Source organism: Rhinopithecus bieti, unplaced genomic scaffold, assembly GCF_001698545.2.
Source record: "Rhinopithecus bieti isolate Rb0 unplaced genomic scaffold, ASM169854v2 scaffold_12155, whole genome shotgun sequence".
NCBI classification, from domain to species: domain Eukaryota; kingdom Metazoa; phylum Chordata; class Mammalia; order Primates; family Cercopithecidae; genus Rhinopithecus; species Rhinopithecus bieti.
Window position 1 is genome coordinate 3,986,280 of NW_016807423.1, and position 25,279 is coordinate 4,011,558.

Genomic DNA, 25,279 nt, shown 5'->3' on the forward strand with positions numbered 1-25,279 from the left:
CCCCTTCTTCCCTCCCCTCCCTTCCTTCCCCTCCCCTCCTCTTCCCTCCTCTCCTCTTCTCTTTCTTTCAACAGGGTTTCACTTTGTTGCCCAGGCTGAAGAGCAGTGACACAACGATACCTCATTGCAACCTTGACCTCCAGGGCTCAAACGATCCTCTTGCCTTGCCCTCCCAAGTAGCTGGGACTACAGGCATGCGCCACCTTGCCCGACTATTATGTTTTTATTTTTTATGGAGATGAGGTTTCACTATATTGCCCAGGCTGGTCTCGAATTCCTGGGCTCAAGTGATCCTCCCACCTTGGCCTCCCAAAGTGTTGGGATTACAGGGGTGAGCCACCATGCCCAGCTATGACCTGCAAAATTTCCCAGTTAGCTTGGGCTTGCCTTGAGCTAAGACTGAGCCTGAGGAGCTGACCAGCTGGGAATCAGGAGTTCTGGATCCTAGTCTCAACTCTGACACAAATTCCCATTGCGACCTAGAAGGCAGCTTCTTCCTACAGTAAATCCATCTCCACATCTCCTCTCTGGAGATGACCTCCAGGGCTGCTGGGATGCTTTCTATGTCAGCTCTAGAGCAGCAGATGATCTCTGTAAAGTGTGGAGCCCCTCAACCTTCCTTGGAGTCTGAGGACCAAAACTAAGTCTGGCTTTAAGGCGTGAAGCCGGGGAATTGGCCTAAATTTGTTAGACTTTTCCCTGTAGACAAGGGAGCCAGGAAGAAGTGGCCCAATCGGATTTTTGTTTTAGGAAGAACACTCTGAAGGACAGGGCAGAGAATGGGTTGAGAAAGGGTCCAGTGGGAGGACTGAGAAAGGGTCCAGTGGGAGGACTGAGATGAGACCAGGTGAGAGACAGATGCTGAGTGTCTGAGCTGATCGTTGCAGTGGGATTGGAGAAAGACAAGATGGGTGGGAGAGGCATTTTGAAGGTGGCAGCGATGGAACCAGGGGACAGATAGGATGTAGAGACAGGAGCTGAAGGATTTTCCAAGTTTCTGACCTGTCTGACTGGACTGATCGGACAAATGACATTGATTACTGTGTGTGCATGCGTGTGTGCATATGCACACGGTATGTGCATGCATGGTTATATACACGTGTGTGTATGTATATATATATATATATATATGTGTGTGTGTGTATATATATATATATATTCGTATATAAATATAATCAAACCAAAGCCAACACAAGACTCTTTTCCCCTAAGATTTGGCTTTTTTATCCTAAGAATCAAGGACAAAAAATTTCAGTAAGTTGATGACTCAGATTAGTTGAGCTCTGGCTAGCTCTGGTTTTGCTGCACATGGGAAACCCTACAGCTGCTGAAGAATGAATGAGATTCAGTTTCTTCTATATATTCCCTCTCTGAGCCTCAGTTTCTCCACCTGTGAGATGATGATAATAATCCCTCCCCTATACTTCTCACAGAGTCATCAGGAGGCTCAAAGTGAGAATGAATGTCAAAGCATTTTGCAAGGCACAGCTCAAAAGGTGAATTCTATATTTTTGGGCCAAATGGAGGCACAGAGGCTGGGCTCATTATGGTGGATGATGTCACTCCTGGGTCTTCCTCACACGGGCTTTCTGCTTACAATATCTGAGAGTCAGGCAGTTTTTTCCCAAATGCTTTGTAGAGACTATTGTACACCCTCAGGAGAGTTAGGGAGAAGTGATGGGGGCTCTGGGGTTCAGGAAACCAAGGTCCTGGTTGTAGAACAGCATCTGCAGGCATACTTCACTGGTTTATAGACAGCTTGTCCCAACTGACCACAGCCTGCCTTCATGGTTTGACCAGGTTAAACACTCTTTAACACCAGAGCCTAAATAAAAATCCCATTCATTGGCTTCATGTAAATAATAAATAGTGAAAAATGGCAGCACATTTCCCCACACAATGCCCAAGGTGGAATAGTCCAACCTCTTTGGGCTGCTTCTCCACAAGAAGAATGTGGCTTTCAAAGTAGGTATTTTGAATACTATTTTATAGCTGAGGAAATAGAGGCCTAGAAAAGGGAACTAACAGCCCAGGTCACACAGCAAGTCAAGTCAAAGCCAGAATCCAAGCAGAACCAGCTGTCTCTAAACCCCATGCCCATTCCACCCTGTCATGTGGTTTCTCTCCCTTCAGGACCACCTGGCCCCAGCACCGTTATCTTTTGTTCAGAGGAAGAAACTGAGGCCAACCTAGGGAGACAACGTGACCTGCAAAAGCTCTTTGGTGAAAGGTAGATTTTAATGAAAATAGTTGTCTGTCAGCTATGTGACGTCAGATTAACATCAATGTAGGTCCTGGAAAGATGCCTAGCACAGAGGAGAGTCAAACTGTGCAGTCCATTTGACCAAAATTAATAAACCATCTAATGGATTGAGTGCAGGCACAGGTTCCTGTGAAGACTTGTTCATGGTGCTCCGAAGGAGAGCAAGCAAACTGGGGAACATGTAGGTTGAGATCAGACAAATTGGTGCCAGGAGAAAGAGAAACACGGAGGACATCAAGATAGCTCCATTTCCTAAGGGCTGATGATGCATATGACATCTCTTCAGAGAGGGTGCCCTTTCCCTGTTCCCATGGAGAAACTGAGGCTCAGAGAGACAGAGCTAGGGGTCAGCAAGAAGACGCAAGTGTTAACAGAATGTTGACTTTTGTGGGGAGAAGGAACAGAGGGTAGACACCTGGGGCGGTGAAAATTGATGCTGGGCATCAAGGATGATGGAGTGACTTCTCAAGACATCTGCTTGCACAGGTGTAGAGCCATGCAGAAATGCAGTTAAGATTTATTGAACACATATCACATGTTAGGCCTTCTTGTGTGATAATTTACATCCCAAAATATTATTCAATCTTCACAGCAAACCTGGAATCAGAGAGATAATTATTCTCATTTTGCACTTCATGGAAAGCAATCTCAAACAGAGGTTGGGGGGGAGGGTAATGGGGGGAGGGTAATGGGGGGAGGGTAAGGGGGGGAGGGTAAATGGCTTGTTCAAGGTCATTCTCTCAGCAAATTATACCGACCGGATTTAGAAGTCAGTGTTTTTTTCTACTACACTGTGGCCTGAGATCGAGTGGGTGGGTAGTCAGAGAGTTGTCTTGGCCTGTAGACAGACTGAGGGTAAAATTAAAGTGATAAAAAAATAGATATCTTCAAAGGATAATGTGGGTATTCTCATTGTTACAGGCCTCTGAAATTTTCCAACTTGCATAGAGTCAATACACCAATATTTATCTCAAAACGCTTGGTGGCATGAAGGAAATCCAAGTGCCCCACTAAGGAGAGAAGGATGCTAAGGGGAATTAGAGACCGGCTAGTTCAATGCTTTCATTTCACAGCTGGAAAAACTGAGGCTGAGACGGGTAAGTGTTGGTGGTTTGGAGGTACAGCCAGTGCTAGATGTGACTCCTCTTCATAAATCTTCTGGGAGTGGTGGCAGTGGACAAGAGCAGGTAAAACTGGCGGTATTGTTGGGGATTATCATGTTTCAGCTGAACTGGGCATTGACCATTACCCAACCCCACCAGTGACCCCAGCTCGAGTGCAAACCTTAGCTAGTTCCCTGTCTGAATTGGTGCCTTTCTTTTTCATTGAGAGGTGGAACATAATGCAGGAGCCCAACCAGTCCTTTGTGACTGAATTCATCCTTCTGGGCTTCTCCCTCAGTCCCAGGACCACTCCTTTGCTCTTCTCCGCCTTTCTGATGATCTACCTGTTGATTATTCTGGGCAATGGCTTGATTGCCATCCTCATTTGCCTGGATTCACACCTTCACACTCCCATGTACTTCTTTATTGGCATCTTGTCCATGTTGGACCTGGGCTACACTACTACAACTGTGCCCCAGATGTTGGCACATCTGGCCAGTGAGAAGAAGACAATCCCTTTCACGAGCTGTGTGGCCCAAATGTACATTTTCTTGGTGCTAGGCATCACTGAGTCCTGGCTCTTTGCCATCATGTCTATAGACAGGTATGTGGCCATCTGCCACCCACTCAGGTACAAGGTCATCATGAGCCCTTGGCTCTGTGGGGTAATGGTCATTTTTTGTGGACTCTGGGGTGTCATCTCTGCCCTTGTCTACACAGTCTTTGCCATGCACCTGCCATACTGTGGCCCCAACAGAATCAACCACTTCTTCTGTGAAGTCCCTGCAGTCTTAAAGCTAGCTTGTGCAGATACCTCAGTCAATGACCGAGTAGATTTCATTCTTGGTTTCAGTGTCATCCTGATCCCACTTTCCCTCATTCTTGTAATTTATTTCAACATTTTCATTGCCATCTTAAAGATATGTTCAGCACAGGGGCAGCTAAAGGCGTTCTCCACCTGTGCCTCCCATATCACTGTGGTCACCATGTTCTCTGTGCCAGCCATGGTCATGTACATGAAGCCTGGCTCTAAGGCCTCCTCGGAAGAGGACAAGAAGCTGGCTCTGTTCTATAATGTCATCTCTGCCTTCCTCAACCCCATCATCTACAGCCTCCGGAACAAGGATGTGAAGAGGGCTGTCCTCAGGGTGACAGACTGGGGCAGGGCCTTATAATGAGTCCCTGGAGTGACAGCTGAGAGTCAGAGAAATAAGACTCATGGTGCACAATCACTGCCCCACACACTCATCACATGACCAGCAGCACCAGTGGACACTCCTACTCAGCTCCCAATCTCAACTCCACACAGGTCTGTGGGAGACAGTTCACTGTTTGGCAGACCAGACCCTGAAATGTCTTCCAGGAACACCAGGCATGGTGTTCAGCCACTTCACATGTACTATTTCAATTAACCATCAGGACAATCCTTTGAAATAAATATTATTATTATCACTGGTTTCTAGAAGAGGATGTAGGCACACAAAGCTTAGATAACCTGCTCTTTGGGTACATAATAGGTGTATATTTGAAAAAAAAAAAAAAAGATAACTTGCCCAATGTCACTCTGCTAATTAGCAGTAGATTTGGGACTGGAGCCCAAGACTGATTCTAGTGACCATGCTCTTAACCATTATCCTGTCTTTGATGTAAAGTAATGGATCCATGTTTAGTGCTCAATGAAAATGCATTCTATTCCTGCCCCGTTTCCCCACTGTAATGCCATTTCAAGTGACAGACTAAGACTGGAAGAGAAGCACATGTGAGGAAGATAATTTAAGAACTGTTCCTGTGTTCTTTATTTAATTTTTCCTCCTTTCCATTTAACTTTGTGCATTTCAGTTAACATATTGCCAAAGAGAGGATTGTGGTTGTGGTGGAGTGGACAACCTGGGTAGAAGCCCTCAAGGAGTAAGACCTTAAGAGTAGTTCTGAGAGAGAAAGTGATAGAGAAGCCATTGGACTGAAAATTCATCTTTGCAATAAACTCACTTTCATATGATTGGTATAACCTCATAAAGTCATTAATCCAGTATTTATTAACCCCTACCCATGCCCTGTGCTAAGAATTGAAGAAAAGTAGGACATTGTTCTCTTCTTTAAGGAATTCCACAAACAAGAGTATGCACCAGTGTAGGTATGAGAAGTAATAGAAGCACCTTCAAGGAAGACTTTTATGATTAGAATTTTATCAAGAGGAGAAAACAGGGTAGAGAATTACAACCAGAGGAGTAATTTAATAATAGTAGTAAAAACAAATGATGTTTGTTGCTATAGTGCTACATACATCTAAAGTCTCATTTAATCTTCACAAAAAACTTCAAGGTATGTGTTATTCTCCCAGTTTTACAGATGATAAATTGGAGGCTTGTTAAGGTAAACACCTAGTTTGTGCTGTTGGTTAGTGGCAGGACTGAACTTGAATTTTCTTTGACCCCAGAGCCTCTGCTGCCTCCTTGATACAGTCTACCTCATAGACCACACCTTTGTGAAAGTATCTGGAGTAGTTGGAGTATGGGAACGAGTTGGTTTGTCTTGAGCTGCAGTCAGCAAACCTTTCTTGTAAGGGGCCAAATAGTAAATATTTTTGTCTTTGTGGGGTACATATATAGTCTCTATCACAACTTCTCAACTCTTGTTGGAGGGCAAAAGCAGACAAAGACATAATAAATAATATTTGCAACCATATCAAAATTCAAAAACTATTCCAAGCTAGAAATCCATATAAAAACATGAGCACTGAGCAGGTCTTGCTGAGAAGGCAGAAGAGTAAACCTTTCTAGGTACCAAGTATAGCCCCCAAGGGAGCTCCATATTTGCAAAAATACAATAAGACAGTAGAAACTTTAAATTTTCATTACAGTTGACCAATACGTTATTTCAGGCTTACTTGGTTCCCATTATTACCATGTTACTTTGTTTTGTCTCTAGATTCTGCTATGAGGTTGGGAACCTACTGAGAAGTCACCGCTAAAATTATAAATTCTCTGAATCTTCATGTCATTGAGCTTTAGAAATTCAGGATGCTTGTGGTAAATGGGACTTTTAAAGTCATCCAGCCTAACTTTACATCCAAAATAATGACAGTACTTTTGAATAATATGGCCCTGTAGCTTATTCTCGGATGCCTCTAAAAATGAAGAGCTCACTATCTCACTCTCTTCCAAACAGCAAAATATTCTATTATTAGACAGTGTGAATCACCAGGGTTTTTTTTTTTTTTTTTTTTTAAGTTGAGCTTAAGGTTTGCCTCCCTGCAATTTTACAAATCATTTGTAATTTTTCCCTCTGGAAGCATACAACACACATGTCTCCCTTTTTTGCATGACAAACTTTGAAATATTTGATGAGATCTCTCAAGTTCTTCATAATTCTCCATGCTCAAATTTCTCAGTCTATTTTCTCTTCTTTAAATAACATGGTTTCATGCACCCTTTATTGATAAACTCTCTTCTCTGGATAGACAAACTCTCGTTTGTCATTTTTACTTTTAAATTGTAGGTGCAAGAATCAAAAACAGTACGCTGGGCATCATTGGGCTCTTTGCCTAACATTAATGAAATTTCACTTTCATCAGTTGTAAGATGCAGTCAGGAGTGGGTATTGACTTTTTTGACTTTATGGGATGATTATGGAAAATGTATGTAAATGGCATGCGCTAGACCCTGTTTAGAAATCTGGTAAGAGCTATATAAATCCAAGGAAAAGGCCCAAAATGAGGTCCGCACAATGGGAAGGAAGCTGCATAAGAAGCAAGGTTCAGCACCAAGGATAGCTCCACCACAAGAAACGCCAGTGCTTGTACCTCGGGGCATAGCTCAGTTTCGTTGGCTCATTTATCCAGCGTGTATTTTTCCAGTGTGCACTGTCCTAGCATCTAGCAACACACAATGAATCAAGAAGACAGGATCTTTCTATTTTTGTGAGGGAAACTGATAATTTAGAACCTACATAGTACATTGGAAGATGCTAAATGCCGCCTTTATGAAAGATTAAACAGGAGATGCGTATAGGGAGTGTGAGATGTTTCCATACGCAGAATGGTCAGGAGAGACTCAAGTATTCCCTAAGAAGATGACATTTGAGCAAACACTTGAAGGAGGTGAGAGTATGAACCATAAAGATATCTTGGGAAAGAGAATTTCCAGCAGTGGTAACAGTAAGTGCAAAAGCTCTGAAATAGGAGTATGTCTTGTGTGAGGAGCAAACAAAGACTGCATGGGGAACAGGTAGTGAGGCAGGAGAACCGAGTCTGGAGGCAGGGAACCTAAAGCCGATTCTTGCTGGCTTCCTAGAACTAAATCAAAAGGAAAAACCCCACCTATCCATGCGGAAGTAACAAAAGGATCAGAGGCTACTCCTTTTGCAACCTCCTTCCCCTTTCCACTTCCTGACAGAGGAAACATGAAAAGTACCTCTGATTAGTCCCCTCCCACAACCAATCAGATAGGTCGCAGTCCTAGTCTTCATTTGTGTAGGAATGTAACTTTGTAACTTCACTTCAGCCTCTGATTGTTCACCTCCCACAACCAATCAGACTAGTTGGGGGCCACTACTTCATTTACATAGGGTATAACCAAGTAACCAACGAGAAACCTCTAGAGGGTATTTAAACCCCGGAAAGTTTTGTAACCAGGACTCTTGAGCCATATGCTCAAGCCCACTCCCACTCTGTGAAGTGTATTAATACTTTCAGTTCAATAAACCTGTGCTTTTGTTGCTTCATTCTTTGTTGCTTTGTTTGTGAGTTTTGTCCAATGCTTTGTTCAAAATGCCAAGAACCTGGACAACTGATAGTCAAGACCCTCCGCCAGTAACAAGAGGGTGAGAAGTGAGAGGTAGGAGGTGAGGACAGGGAGGTGACTCTTCAGGACTCTGGCTTTTCCTGAGTGATACAGAAATCCACTGGAGGGTTTTGATAAGAGAATTTATATTTTCTGGCCTATGTTTAACAGGATCACTCTAGTGACTGTTCTAAGAATAGACTCTGAGGAAAGACAGCTGACACTATGGGACTACTTGGAAGATATTGCAATATTTCTGACAAGATGGCAATTTGGACTGGTGGCAATGGTGGAGATGGAGAGGTGATTTTTCCTGGGATGTGTCTTTGAAAAGGAACCAATAATATTTGCTGATGTATTGCATGGGAGTGGTGGGTATGGGAGCAAGAGAAAAGTTCAAAAGACTCTGAGGTGCTTTTTTTTTTTTTCATTTTAGCCACTGAAGGGATAAAATTGCCACTAACTGAGCTGAAGAAGACTGTAAGAGGAGCAGGTTTATAGGGGAAGACTAGAAATTTGATTTTAGAAAATGTTGTTTTAACTCACCTGTTAGATATTCCAATGGAGATAGATATCAAATAGGCAGTTGAATAGATGAGTTCAAAGAAAAGATCTAGGATGGAGGTATACTTCAGATTTTTCAACACATAGTTAGCTTTCAATGCCTAGGTTGTATCCATAATTAGAGTGAGAATTCAAACTCAGATCCTGCTAATTCCAATGCTATGGCATACTGCCTCTAACATGAGAATTAAATATTTTCCTCATCCATCTGAGCTGGAGTCCTGTCCCTAACTTTATGAGGTATTATTTTAATTCAAATTGATAGCTATCAGCCTTTCACTTTCTGTATAATATTTCAGATATTGAAATTCTGATCCAAGGTTTGGGGGTTTTCTATGGAAAAACTTGACACTCTGCAATGCTGTGCAACATGTACTTTCTGTCCCCTAAAATTGTGACTACATAAGTCACTTTTCTCGAACAATGTCACCTAAAGGGGCTTATTTCGTGTTTTGTCCTGCTAAACCCTACATGACATTTGATGGTGTGAGAGACACACTTGATCTTAATGTGGTGGTGAGACCATGGGACTTGGAGTTTAAGTCCGAGATCTATCATTTACTATAATATCTATCTGACCTTGGATGGCTGATTTTGAAATTTTCATTTGTGAAAATGAAAATGGTGGTGCTGACCTCCACAGGTTGTGGTAATAATCTAACAGGATCACATTTACTAAAACATTTTATACAGCACCATTTTATAAATAACAATTTCTTCTTTGGAATCTGGAAATGACATATCCAGATAATAGAACTCTGTTACAGCCATTTAAGGACCAGGAGAAGCATAAAGAAAAAAGGACTGGTCAGTAACATGCCCTCTTGTCCGGGCTGCCAACCTAGGATCAAGGACTGAGTCCAGATCAGACTGAAGATACATTCTCACCCACCACTCAGTTCTATCCTGTGAATAACATGGCTGTGAAAGATTCCTTACTAGGTTTTACAAAAAGCTTCCAGACATGCAGTGATATGGTTTGGCTGTGTCCCCACCCAAATCTCATCTCGAATTCCCACATGTTGTGGAAGGGACACAGTGGGAGGTAATTGAATCATGGGGCCAAGTCTTTCCCATGCTGTTCTTGTGATAGTGAATGACTCTCATGAGATCTGATGGTTTTAAAAAGAGGCGTTCCCCTGCACAAGCTCTCTCTTTGCCTGCTGACATCCATTTAAGACATGACTTGCTCTTCCTTGCCTTCAACCATGATTGTGAGGCTTCCCCAGCCACAGGGATCTGTAAGTCCAATTAAAACCTCTTTCTTTTGTAAATTGCCCGGTCTCGGGTATGTCTTTAGTAGCAGCATGAAAACAGACTAATACACACAGGTATCTCATTTCCAGGAAAATGTGTTTCACCTTTTTAAGCAACACCAAGAGCACAGAAATTTTCTCTATGTCTAAATTCTTGAGTCTCTGAGGCCAACTTTACATGTCAATTTGTTCTTTACAGTTGTGATCACTGCAGGTATGACTGGGAAGGTGTGGATGAGGGGATAAATGACCTAGGAAAAGATTCCTTTCTCTTCCCAAAACATTTATTTAGAGTTTCCCTTTTTTCTGAAAATTTATAGTATGTGAGAAAGGTATAGCGTCAGAGAGAAAGAAAACAAAGAGAAGAAACTGGATGTTCTATTTGCTTGTTTTTTTATTTACTGTCATTTGCAGCACCTATGGTCTTGATACTTGAAAGAACGACTTTTAAAACTACAGACAGGTCTAGAACTTTCTGGCTTGCTATAAAACATTTGCTATGAAACTGATTTATGCTGTGTCTGTATGTGTCTGTGTGTGTGTGTGTGTGTGTGTGATCTTCAAAGCAGGACTCCTCTGTACAACTCTCACAACAGAGCCATTGGAATTTTATTGGGGTTAGTCAATTAGACAAACCAGCAAGTATTAATAGAATTCCTACTAAGTGCCTAGAGCTATGCTAGGCCAATTTGGATAGAACATTCTCCAACTGTGCAGGTAGGTATTTTGGCTTCAGTCCCTGCTTCTATGATCTTACACAGTGTTCTCCCATTGCAACTGCAAGGGCATCAAGAATATGTCCTCTTCTTTCCTCAGAAGGAAGGCCATGCCTAGTGAAGTCTGGAAAAATCACAGCTCTGTAACTGAATTGATCCTCCTGGGCTTCTCCAGAAATCCCAGCACCAACTGGACTCTTTTTCTTTCTCTGCCTCTACTTATTTAGAGTCCTGGGCAATGGGCTCATTGTTACCATGATCAGAGTAGACGCATGCCTCCACACCCCCATCCATGTATTCCTTCTGGATCTCAACTATGCCACCACCACAGTGCCACAGATGTTGGTCCATTTTGTAAGCTATAATCAAGCCATCTCCTGTGTTGAGTATGTGGTCCAGTTGTACATTTTCCTGACTGTGGGCATCACTGAGACCTAGATTTTTGCAACTGTGGCCTATGACAGGTACATTGCCCTATACTATCCACCCAATTTTGGGGTCCAGATGAGCCAGACCCTGTGTGTACTCCTGGCAGTCAGATTTGCCTTTCGTGGTCTCTTCTTCTGTGCCCTTGTATACACAGTCTTTGCAGTGAATCTGCCCCAATGAGACCAACCACTTAAAAAAAAATTCCTGCTATCCTGAAGTTGGCCTGTGCAGACACATCCCTCAATGACCAGGTAGACTTTATCTTCGGTTTCATATTGCTCCTGATCCCATTGTCCCTCATCCTGGCCTCATATGTTTGTATCTTCATGCTATTCTAAGGATTCACTCCACCAAGGGCAGATTATGATCTTCACATATCACTGTGGTCACCATGTTCTGTATTTTGTGCATGCTCATGTACATGAAGCCTGGCTCTGAAGTCTCTCAGAGGATGACAAGAAGCTGACTGACTCTGTTCTACAATGCCATCTCTGCTTTCGTCAACCCCATTACCTACAGCCTCTGGAAGAAGAGTGCGGAGAGGGCTTTCCTCAAGTTAATCCAAATGAGTGAGGACATTCACTAGATCATGGATAAGACTGTTTGCAGTGCTTCTGGTCTCTTGTCTACACCCCTCACACTTTCATCGAAGTCATTAGAGTGAATAAGGACTCTCTGGATCAGCAAGATACTTAGAAAAAAAACCACTTTCATATTAACTTGCCAATGAAAACATTAAGGAAGGACTCAGAGAACTTTGTTCAAGGTCATTGACCTTCTGTGGCTTTGGAAAATTTATCTAACTTCTCTGGGATTGAGTTTCCATATCTGTAAAATGTGTTTTATGAAATTCATTGTGCCTAAATAATAATAGCTAACTTTATTGAGCTTTTCTATATGACAGTCACTGTCTAAGTGCTTTATATGTACTTATTTTCATTCTTATAGTAACTCTAGGCAGGGTGCAGGGGCTCATGCCTGTAACCCCAGCACTTTGGGAGTTAAAGAAATAATGTGTACAGTGTTCCATTTCCAAGACAAAGTGCCTTGAATTGGCTTAGGCCAGAAAACTACAGAAGAAACAGGATATACTAGGCCCCTACTTGGATAGTCGATGCCCACTTGTCAGCGCCCCCTCCTTAGTTGCTATCACTCGAACCAAAGAAGTTTAGTCTAAGATGAAAGTTTACTAGCCTGCAAAATAGCTCACTTTGTCTGTTCTTATCAGCCTGCCCAGCTACTTAGGTCATAAGTCAAATACTTGAAGAACCCCTGAGCTAGCTAGGATTGCAATGTATTGTGGGCTGCAGCAAAAGGCAGCAGGACAACCCTAAAGAAAAACACCTAAAGCCCCAACAACCAATAGGTGATGTCTGGGAAGATTATGACCCCATAGTATGCAGCCTATGAGGAAGCAGGGGAGGGACCTGCACACTAGGGGATAAATTGCTTGTTGAAACCATGCTGGGTGTGCCTGCCCATCAGACACCTGATCTTGCATGATCGGGTCTTATCAAAAGGCTCACTTTTGCTGTTCTCCAGGTCTCTGCATCCATTCTTTGGGTTTGGATGGGTGAGTCTGTTTCTCACAACTTGGTAGCCCATACAGGGATCTCTGTGCCTGCGTGGAGTAAGACACTGGCTGAAAAGGGAGACATGTCCCACCCGATTTAGGTGGCCCACTCTGCCCAGGTGTCCCAGCACCCCACAGAAGCCATAGACAAACCCAAGAATGTTATTCAGGAGACAACGGAGGTGACAAAGGGAGAAAAGCAGGCACCCCGGCAACCAGGCAGCCTCGTGCATCAGCCAAGGTAGGAGAATTGGATGATAAGTACTGCCTTGGTGGTTGGGCATTTCAGAGGTCGAGTGTGTGTGGCTGAGACGTATCTTAGGTACAGAGCTAGTGTGAAGTCCCAATCCATGGTTCTCCTGTGAGGGAAATGGCTGGAGACGGATGAAGCTATTCTCAGGGTGTGCAAGAAATCTCTAGTAGGGGTGGGCTGAGTACACAGGGAAAAGCTCAGACACAGAGACTAACTGAAAATGGGAAATAAGAATTCTAGGCCTCGGGAACAAAGGAAAGAGGGAACTAAAGAGATCCCCTGTGAAGTTCCCCCAGATAGTCCACTGAGGAGAATGCTGCAGGTTTGGAGGGATAATGCTCGAACCAGAGACAAGTAAAAGCAAAAGATGATTAAGTATTGCTGTTTTATCTGGCCCAAAGTGCCCATTCATCAGCCTTCAGTCTTTTGGCCTAAGTTTGGCTCAGATGAGGATTGGGCGTGCCAATCTTTAATTCTCTTTGTGAATGATAAAATCCCATCCTCACAAGAGGAGATGGTTTATGCTCTTTATTGGATTAGTGAATTAACTCCTATGTTCCCCTTTAGGAGGAAGAAAAAGAGCGTAGTAAAGAGCCCTCACCCAGTGAAAAGCCCTGGGATCCCCTAACATGCTTGCCCCCTCCATACATCTCATAATGTAGAGGACAGGAAGATGGGGGGGCAACAGGAATCTGGGGGTCATGAAGGAGTTAAACCCAGTGCTCCCTTAAATCCTTATCCAAACTTGAGGAAAGAATTAGAAAAATGTAAGAAGGACATTGAGAATTTCCCTATTCCTTCTAAACAGCAGGTGTCTAACATGTACCCGCTTAGAGAAGTCCCTATGGGACAGGGAGAAGTTGGATTTGTGAGTGCACCTCTAACAAGTACTGAGATTAGGAATTTTAAAAAGGAAATGAGGCCATTCTTGGAAGATAACCTTGGTTTAGCAGAGCAGCTAGATCAATTTTTAGGACCCAATTTTTATACTTAGGCTGAGATGATGTCAATCATGAATATGCTGTTTACTAGGGAAGACAGGAGAATGATTAGGAGGGCAGCCACGACCATTTGCGAGAGATAGCATCTCCTGGGCAAGGAGTCCTGCCAGCTGAGCAGAAATTCCCAAATGTGGATCCAGATGGGATAATAAGGACCCCAGGGATTGGGTCCAAATGCAAGGCCTTAGGGAGCTAATAATTAGAGGGATTAAAGAGTCCACTCCTAGGACACAGAACGTCTCAAAAGCATTCAAGATTCAACAACAACAAAAAAGAGGAGACTCCCTCTGCATTTCTGCAGAGGCTCAGAAATCAAATGAGAAAATATTCTGGATTAGATCTGGTGGACCCAGTAGGGCAGGGCCTTTTAAAAGTTAATTTTGTGACTAAAAGCTGGCCTGATATTACTAAAAAACTGCAAAAGATTGATGGATGGAATGAGAAACCGACTGAGGAATTACTGAGGGAAGCTCAGAAGGCTTTTGTAAGAAGAGAGAAAGAGTTAAGCTGCTGACCCTGAAGGCAGGGGAGAGCTGGAGGTGCAGTTATATGTGGGAACCGGCTGCTGAAAGCTGTTGATGAAAACTGCAGCTGAATCTTTTGTTATTTCGGCAGAGCTGTCGTCTTTGCACACGGACCGGGGGAGCCATGGCACAGGACAGCTCAGTTCTTGCCAAGAGAGAGAAAGAGGAAGAAACTGAATGTCAGGGAGAAAGGAACGGGATGACAGAGAGATAGAAGAAGAAAATGAGTGAGAGAGAGAGACTGGAAAAACAGAGATAAAAGAGGGATACAGAAGGTGAGACTGGGGAGAGAGAGAATGTAAAAGGAAGAAAGGGTACAAGAGGGAGAGAGAGAGAAAGAGAGAGAGAGAGAGGCTGTAAAAAATGGGAGACAAAGAGACAAAAGTGCAAGTAAGCAGTAGCTGTCACAGCCCTGCTGGTAGAGGAGAGTTGGAAGCTGATCTTTGGTAGGGCCCTGGTCGTGAGCACCCCACAGCAGGTTAGGAATATATTAAATCAAAGAGCTGGCAGGCAGATGGTTGACTGATTCCCCAATTTTAAAATATGAAGCCATATTACTAAAAAAATTTAATAATTTGGTCTTAACAACAGATACTTGCTTGATTCCAGCCAGTTTCTTGTGGAAAAAAAGAAGAGAATAAGACGCCATCAGAGCATAAGTGTTTAGATATGATAGAATATCAAGCTAAAATTAGACCAGACCTTAGAGAAATTCCACTACATGGTGTGACAAGGCAGTTCGTGGATGGGTCGTCGCGAGTAATAGATGGTAAAAGACACAATGGCCATGCTGTCATTAATGGAAACAAACAATCCTTATGCAGAAAAGGTAAATTACCCAATAACTTGTCAGCCCAAACCTGTGAATTATATGCTCTTAACCAGGCCCTAAAGCTCCTAGAAGGCTAAGAAGGCACTATATATACTAATTCCAAATATGCCTATGGATTAGTACACACCTCTGGAAAGATCTGGACAGAGCTGGGCTCAATAAATAGCAGGGGGAAAGAATTGGTACATAGGGAATTTGTTAAACAAGTTTTAGAAAGCCTCCTGCTTCCAGCAGAGGTAGCTATAGTTCATGTAAGTGGCCATCAGAAAAGAAACACTATAGAAGGTGTAGGGAACAGGTTTGCAAATAAAGCTGCTAAGCAAGCCTCTCCCTGAAGGAAGAAGTTAAACTGTTTAGCCTATCCCCAGATATCCCTAAGGTAGTATTAAGACCCCAATTTTCTAAAGAGGAGGAGGAAGAGCTGGACAAGATAGGGGCCACTCAAACTGAGGATGGGAGGTGGGTGCTCCCTGATGGGGGGGAAATGATAAACCCAAAATGAAAGAACTGATGTCCATACTGCATAAGGGACGTCACTGGGGTTCCCAGGCCGTGTGTGATGCAATACTCAAAAATTATGGGTGTATAAAACTTTATACCCTTGCTAAACAAGTGTGTGGGAGTTGTGTGACCTGCCAGAGAATAAACAAAATGGTAGTTAGAAAACAGACTACTGGAGGGAGACCTCCCGGGTTAAGGCCATTTCAAAGCATTCAGGTAGATTTTACAGAAATGCCCCAAATACAGAGACTAAAGTATCTACTGGTAATGGTAGACCACCTCTCAGGCTAGGCGGAGGCCTTCCACCTCCCACCTGCCACCGCCAGGAATGTGGTCAAAGTAATCTTAGAACAAATTACACCAAAATTTGGCCTGGTAGAAAATATTAATTCAGACAATGGGAGCCACTTTACCTTGAGGGTGGTAATGGGAATTATGGAAGGTTTACACATTAGATGGAATTACCACACCTTGGCATCCCCCTTCCTCTGGGAAGGTAGAAAGAATGAATCAGACTCTCAAAAAGCATATTACTATACTAATCTTGGAAACTAAAATGCCTTGGACCAAACGTCTTCCAATAGCACTCCTTAGGATTAGGACAGTCCCAAGGAAAGACTTGAGATTGTCCCCTTATGAATTATTATGAATCCAGTATTTAGGTAGGACTACTGACCCTCTTACTGTGGAAACCAAAGACCAATTTTTAGAAATTATATACTGGCCATATCCTCCACCCTGTCATCCCTTAGGTTGAAAGGACTTCTGACTCAAACTCTGCCTTTTGAATTCATGGTTCACCACTTCCAGCCTGGTGGCTTGGTGCTAATTAAGACTCGGAAAAAAGACAAGCTCCACCCAAGCTGGGAAGGTCCCTATCAAGTGCTCCTGATCACTGAGACAACTATCCAAACAACTGAACAGGGGTGGACACATTACACTATGGTCAAGAGACCGGTAAAAGAACCCCTGGAAGGAAACGAAAAGAGTGAATGGGAAGTGTACAGATCACCTAAGGAACCCTTAAAGCTAACTCTAAGGAAAACCTGGAAGGATGCTATGAGCAGGCTCCATCACTGGGGGTGGATGTGGTTACGATTAATCCCACTACCAGGGGTGAGGGTATACACAATTATTGGATGAAGCCTGGTAGAAGAATATCCAATCAAACTAATAGTCAACAAAATTAGAACCTTCACCCCCAGACCATGAAGTTCGATGCCTGCCAAGTCTTACACTGTGGGAATTTAGGGAACCAAAGGCAGTTGTCACGAGCAGACAAATATCTATGTCCTGAAACAAGCTGCTATTAGGGAAAGCCCTGTGCTAGCTAAAATGAGGTCTGGTGGACCACATAATTTCAAGGGGGGTGAGCCATTCTTCCAAAACAAACCCTTAAAGAATAAAATACATTTATATAAGGGCTCCACACCACATAAATGTAGAAATTTATAATGCAATCCTATAATAATTACCATAAATAACCCAGCTGCTCTAGACCAGGAACCTTGGAGGTATGGATTAGGAATAGGTGTCTCAGGAAGGGATCCCATGGGATGGTTAGCTCTTAGACTAGTCACCAACTCCACCCTGAGCCCATCCAGGATTACCATAACTCTCAGTTCCACTACTTCCTTTAACCCATTAGACAATGACCCTAAGATAGTAAAAATAATTAAGGTAACTGATTTGAAGCCAACTTTAGAAATTAAGACTGAATATGGGAATGCAAATGCCTGGGTTGAATGGGCCAAATTTTCAGTACTAGTCTTAATAAGGGAAACTGTTATGCATGCTCTGCGGGGCAGCCTCAGGCACAAGTGGTTCCATTTACCCTAGGATAGGATACCAATGCTGATGAAATGCGTTGTATGTGACTGTATACCAGGACAGGGATGCATGGGGAAATAAGACTTGCAAAAGTTTACCATTGCTTTCTTACCTCGCGGAGACCAGACCCTGGAGCAATCCCCTCATTCTCCATAGGAAATGTGAACCACTCCTCTTGCCTCTCTAGGCAGGGGGTAGAGTTCAATAAGCCCGTAGGAGAACTCTCAACTTGTACCCACTTACTAAACGTTACTGGTGAGTCAAACAAAGGCAACTACTCTGTTATTCATATACCCTGGGCTGATTTCTGGTGGTATTGTGGAAAGAGGAATCTCCATGACCTATTACCATCCAATTAGAGCAGGACTTGTGCCTTAGTTCAATTGGTCATTCCATTCAACCTGGCATTCCATAAGATCCTCGAGAATCCACGTGGCCACCGAAGTCGGAGACATCTAACAAATTCTTTTGAACCCAACATTTATATTGACTCAATAGGAGTCCCTAAAGGAGTACCTAGTAAATATAAGGCCTAAAGCCAAATAACTGCTGGGTTTAAATCAGCACTCTTCTGGTGGTCAACCAGAATAAAATGTGAATTGGATTAATTACCTCTATTATAATCAACAAAGATTCATCAACTATACTTGAGATGCTCTCAAAGGAGTGGCTAGCCAGTTAGATGTCACCAGCCAAGTGGCCTGGGAGAACAGACTTGCACTAGACAAGATCTTAGCAGAAAAAGGGGATGTATGCATCATGCTGGGTGGAAAAGTGTTGCATTTTCATTCCTAACAATACTGCCCCAGATAAAACCATCACAAAGGCATTACAAGGGTTAGCAACTTTAGTCAATGAATTGGCAGAAAATGCCAGAATTAATGACCCATTTACTGATTGGCTAGAGAGTTGGTTCGAGAAATGGAAAGGAATGGTAGCCTCCATTCTAACATTCCTTATAATAGTGGCTAGAGTCCTAACAGCTGTAGGGCATCTGTGTTAGAGGGTTAACCCAAAAATTAATCGAAACAGTCATCAACAGACAAATGCCCATATCAACTATTATTAGAAACTAAGCCAGATCTACTCTCTTGTAATTAAGAGAGTCAACAGCTCTTGAAATGATTTCAGGACCAAAGGACACAAAAATAAATGTGGAAATGGGACCAAAAGGAGTAAAAAGAAAAAGAGGAGGAAATTGAAGGAAATAATGTATACAGTGGTCCATTGTCAAGACAAAGTGCCTTTTTCACAGGAGGACAAGACAGGCAGATCACCTGAGCCCAGGAGTTCAAGACCAGCCTGAGCAACATAGTGAGACCCTGTCTCTACAAAAAATATTTTTAAAAATTAACTGGGCAAGGTGGCACATGCCTGTAGTCCCAGCTACTCAGGAGGCTGAGGTGGGAGGATCTTTTGAGCCTGGGAGGCAGAGGTTGCAGTGAGCCGAGATCATGCCACTGCACTCCAACCTGGGTGACAGAGTGAGAACTTGTCTCAAAAAACAAACAAACAAACAAAAATAACCCCAAAAACCCAAACCTCTAGAGGTAGATGCTATTATCTCCTTTATACAGATAAACAAATAGAGGCACAAGAAGATTGAATGAATTTCCAAATGTGCCCCAGCTAGAAAGTTACATGGCTGAGAGTTGAACCCAGGTAGCATAGTTCCAAGGTCCAGGCTCTTATCTATTATACTATGCCACATCTCAAGTAGCCAACTGAGATTTCTGAAACTTAACTGACATAATGGATGGGACACTATTGAGGAAAGTTGAAAAGATTTAGGACTATTATTCTAAGTCACAACTATTGGGCCAGATCCTTGACATCCGGATGTGTTTCTTGGGAACTTTTTAAGAAAGTTGCTCTGGTGGGTGCTTTAGATCATCCTCACCAGCATTCTGTAGCCTAAACAAACAGCACTGTAGAATAGAATATTAACTTCACAATAAATGTTTGTTGAGTGATTTTTTCCCTAGCTCTACTCCCATTCTTGGTCTGCAATCTCCCAAACTCTTCTTTCAGATCTATTTCACTTTCATGAACTCCTCTCCTATTTCCATTATATCTACCCCAACTGTGGTTTCCAGTAACTCAGACTTTTATTTACAAGGAGAGTGTCTTGGTTTCCACAAATGACTTAGCCTTAAACTTCCTCTGCTACCAGAAATCATGAGGACAGTGGAAAGTGCCTTGAACCTGAGCCTTGACTTAATTTGTGAAGATCTTAGAAAAAACACCTTATCTCTTCGGAGCTCAGTTCTCCCATATGTAAAATGGAGATAATGACCATATCTGACTTTGGAGGTGACAGAGCAGAAGCATCGCTATCTTGGACAAACCCCTTATTCTAAAGTTCGCCTTAATAAATAACCACCGAAATCCAAAGGGCATCAGCCTAATGGCTAAGGTCAGCATGATCATAAACCACAAATAACATCTCCAACCAGAAACATTCCAAACTCCTCCCCGACCAGAGACATGCTAGCCAAGATAACTCCTCTCTGAGCTGGAAAGATATCTGCCCCAAGATAACCTCCCCTCCTCCCAGGGAGATTCTAACCCCACCATAAACTTCTCCACACACATAAACATTCCAAGTTTCTGATAAGCCCCCTCACCCTAAAACCAATGTATACTCTTAGTCTGTAAGGGAAAGTGCTCTTGACCAAAATCGGCCAGGAGCACCTCTCAGGTTTCACCTAAAGAAAACTTGTCTTTAACTGACAGCCCTGTTTCGTGTTTCTTTTCCTCTTTCTTTAATTCTTACAGGAGATATAATAAAATTATTTATAAGCTCAAAAGGTAACAGGACTTAAAAGTTAAATAATTGTATGTTATCATCAGAGACTCATTACCTTCAAACTATTATCTTAGAAAATGTTCGTTACTGATAGTAGCTTGTATTTGTCAACTTCACATGTTAAGATCAGGCTTATTGTGAGGTCAGTAAGTATGGGTTGGATACTCACGGTGACAACTGACTGCATATCCAGAGAGTCATGTCTTCAACACACAACACACACACACACACACACACACACACACACACACACATTAGTGAGACACAATCACATCAGATGCCACATTAACCAGGAACTAAACTATTTCTACTGCTATTAAAGCAAATCAAATTTCTATAGCTCCAGTTTCAGATAAATATTAAATTGCTTTGCAAAAGGTGACACAGGATGAATCTTTTAAATTACCTTCAAACTATTATCTTAGAAAATGTTCGTTACTGATAGTAGCTTGTATTTGTCAACTTCACATGTTAAGATCAGGCTTATTGTGAGGTCAGTAAGTATGGGTTGGATACTCACGGTGACAACTAACTAACTAATAGTTAGTCTTTACATGTCTTTCTGATAGGATTCTATTTTTTAAACATTCCAATTGTTTTTAACTGCTTTGAAAGAAGTTTTATCTGAAAACCCAGAATTGTCTGAATGTGAAGAAAACCTAAAAGATTAATAAATGCTAAGAGTGTACTTCATTAACAACTTTCTTCAGGAGATAAATTTAGGGAAATTGCCAGCCTAGAGAATTCTTAGCATTCCCCAAGCATTAGAGGAATACAAGTTACAAGAGTGATGTATAATTTTGAGAAGGGAAGAGTCTCCAGTGCCAGAGTTTCCCGCCTGAACACCACAGCCTCTAAGGAGACAAACCCTAGGGTATAAAGAGTCTTGATTTTCTGAAGACAGAATTGTCAGCAAGGCATGCTAATTGTGTTTCTTGGGGGCTTGTCAAGAAAATTGCCCTAGGGTCATTAGCGGGGGCATATGAGAATCATTTGCTAGAACTAATGGGGCTTCCTTCTTAGAGCTCTCAAAGCGGTAGAAATCCACAGCAGACCCACCTAATTTTCCCACCTCCCAACATGATCGTCCTACTCCAGCCAGTCCTGACTGTTTAGGTCTTTGCATAGGTTATTCCACATGGAATGCCCTCTCCTCCCACTTCCCAGCTGTCTCCTCACTCATTCATAAATGCCTCATACAGGTCTCTTCTTCAAAATGTTTTCTAACTATGTTTAGGTCAGATGAAAGCTTTTTCATCCCTGTGAACTCTCTGCACCTAATTCTGGCCTCAGAAACAAACAGAATATCAGACTGGAAGAGATCTTCTATGGTCCAGTCCACATCTTGGCCCTGAGTCCCTTTGAAAAAAAGAGCTGCTAACTTGTCATTCAAATATATTTGCATAAGGCTATTTCAAATGCTTGTGGCTTGGACTGTCCATTCTGTCATTCATGATAAACACACACACACAAACTCTGTAAACTAGGTATGGAAAGAAACTTCCTCACTCTGATAAAGACCTTCTACAAAAATTTCCAGCAAACTCACATATTGTGATGAAAGACTAAATGCTCTCCCCCTAAATCAGTACAAAGACAAAGATGTTTGCTCTCATCGACCTTTATTCAAAACAGTACAGGAAATTCTAGCTAGTGCAATAGGGCAAGAAAAGAGATTGAAAAGGAAGAAGTAAAACTGTTTCTATTTGTTTGCAGCTAACCTAATTGTCAACATAAAAACAAAAACAAACACAAAAAATCCTCATAAACACTCCTGGAGTTAATGTAGCAATGTAACATACCAAAACTTATGGGATACCAGTGCTTAATGGGAAATTTGTATCTCTAAATGCCTATATTAAAACAGAAGAAAGATCTCAAGTTAATAACCTAATCTTTCACTTTTAGAAAGGTAGGAAAGCAAACTAAACTGAAAGCAAGCAGAAAGGAGAAATGAAGATTTAGTGGAAATAAATAAAATAGGAAATAGAAAAAACTGAGAAAATAAACAAAACCAAAAGTTGATTATTTTAAAAGATCAACAAAATTGACAAACCGTTAGCTAGACTGGCCAGGAAAAGAAAAGGCTTAACATACTAAAATCCAAAGTGAAAGGGAGGGCATTGCTATGGACCTTACAAAATAAAAAGGAATATAAGGAGATACTATAAACAACTGTATGCCAACAAATTAACCTAGAAGACGTAGGCACATTTCCAGAAAGATGTAAATGATCAGAATTGACTTTAAAAATAGAAGATTCTCATAGACCTATGCAGGGAAAGAGATTTAATTAGTAATTTATAAATTTCCCAAAATAAAAGCCTGGGAACAGATGGCTTTACTGGTGAATTCTATCAAAAGTTTAAAGAATCAATGCCAATCCTTTCAAACTTTCTGGAAGAAGAAGAAGGAGGAGGAGGAGGAAGAGGAGGGAGAGGAGGAAGATGAGAGGGAGGAGGAAGAGAAGGAGGGGGAGGAGGAAGAGAAGGAGGAGCGGGAGGAGGGAGAGGAAGAAGAAGAGGGGAGGAGGAGGAACAGGAGGAGGGGAAGAGGAGGAAGAGGAGGGGGAGGAGGAAGAAGAGGGGAGGAGGAGCGTGAGGGGTAGGAGGAGAAGGAGAAGAAGGAGGAGGAGGAAAAAAGAAGATGAAAAACAAGAAGAAAAAGACGAAGAGGAATAAGAAGGAGGAGGAGAAGGTAGTGCTTCCCAATTCATTCTATAAGGCCAATGTTACTCTCATACCAAAATCACACCAACACATCACAAGAAAACTATAGACTTGTATCTCTTATAAGCATAGACACAAAAAGCTTCAACAAATTTTAGAACACTGAATCTAGCAACACGTAAAGTCATATGCCATGACTAACTGTGGTTCATCCAAGGAATGGAAGGTTGATTCAACATCTAAAACATTCATCAATATAAAGACCATGTTAATAGAATAAAAGGCAAAAAGCCTGATAATCCTGGCAGAGGATACAGAGAAACCATTTCACATAATCCGACACTCTTTCATTAAAAGCATTCAACAATTTGGGACTAAAAATGAACTTCTTTAACCTAATAAAGCGCTTGTATAAAAAACTTGCAGCTAACATCATAGTTATTGGTGAAAGATTGAAAGTTTCCTTCTAAGACCTGCAGTAAGATAAGAATGTCCACTCTCACTACTGCTATTAAACATTGTACTGGAGGTTCTAGTCAGGGCAATTATGTAAGAAAAAATTTTTTTAAAGACACCCAGATTCGAAATGGAAGATTTCTGCTTGCCATATATAGAAATTCTGCAGAATTTGTACTCACAACAACTGTTAGAGCTAATAAGTTCAGCAAGGTTTCAGAATATAGGATCAATATACAAATATCAGTTGTAGTTCTATATACTAGCAAAGAAAAATTCAAAATGATATTAGGAAAACAAGTCCATCTACTCTAATAGCATCAAAAATAATAAAATATCTAGGAAAAAATAACAAAAGAAGTGCAGGACTTGGACACTGAAAACTACTAAACATCATTGACAGAAATTAAAGATAACCTAAAAGAACAGAAAGACAGCTCATGTCCATCAATCAGGAGACTTAATATTGTTAATATGGCAATATTCTCCCCAAAAAGCCACAGATTAAACACATCCCTGTGAAAACTCCAGTTACCTTTTCGGAAGAAATTGACAAGCTGTTTCTAAAATTTACATAATTCAAGAGATCCAGAATAGACAACACGATCTTGAAGAAGAGCAAAGTTAAGAGAGCTCACTCTTCCCAATTTCAAAACTTACTACAAAGCTAGATGAATCAAGACTATGTGATACTGGGACAAGCACAGACATGTAGATAAATAAAATAGAATTGTGAGCCCAGAAAAAAAACACATATGTCTATGGCAGAGTTGCAAAAATAATTCAGGGAGATCAATAGAATATAATTGAAAGTCTATAAATAAACCCTTAGATATAACACTTAAACCAAAACAACTAAAGAAAAGATAAGTTGGACTCCATCAAAATCAGAATACTTCTGTGTTTTAAGGACACTATTAAAAACGTGAAAAGATGACCCAAAGAATGAGAGAGAATGTTAGAAATCATATATCTGATAAGGGTCTAGTATCTATTAGTAATTGTGGGTTTTGCCATTAAAAGTAATGACAATTGCTTTTGCTTTTGCATCAACTAACAGAATATGTGAACAACTCATTACTCAATAATAAAAAGATAATTCAGTTTAAAAATGGGCAAAGGATTTGAATAGCCACTTTTCTAAGCCAAAGAAACAAATGGTCAGTAAGCATATGAAAAGTGTTCCATATCATTAGCCTTCAGAACAATGCAAATCAAAACTATAATGAGATGCCACATGATAACTACTAGAATGACTATCATCAAAAAGATGGACAAGAAGAAGTTCTGGCAAGGATGTGGAGAAATTGAAATGCTCATACATTGCCGAAGGGAATGTAAAATGGTGCAGCCACTTGGAAAACAACTGGCAACTCCTCAAAAAGTTGAATACAGAATTACCATATGACCTAGCAATTCCACTCCTAGGTATATACCTAAAATAAATGAAAACATACGTTCACATAGTTTCAGAGGGATCATGACCCTGCTGACACTTTGAATTCAGACTTCTAGCCTCCTGAAACCGAGAGAATAAATTTCTGTTGTTTTAAGTCCCTCTATTTGTGCTACTTTGATGACAGCCCTGGCAACTAATACAGCGAGGTGACCAAGGCTCTGTGAAAGCATGAGGAAGGCACTGGAAAAAGAACCACATCCAAATCTTTGTTACTTTCTCAGGTTTTTCAAAGAGTTGCTAAACTTCAAAATACCAAAAGG

At 41.6% G+C, this 25,279-nt stretch overlaps 1 protein-coding gene across 1 annotated transcript; it reads left to right on the forward strand.

Moving 5' to 3' along the window:
* Positions 1-3,605: 3,605 nt before the first annotated feature.
* Positions 3,606-4,541, forward strand: LOC108535608 (olfactory receptor 13-like). The gene has a single exon (XM_017881691.1). It carries the CDS (start codon positions 3,606-3,608, stop codon positions 4,539-4,541), a length of 936 nt encoding a protein of 311 aa, XP_017737180.1.
* Positions 4,542-25,279: the final 20,738 nt, after the last annotated feature.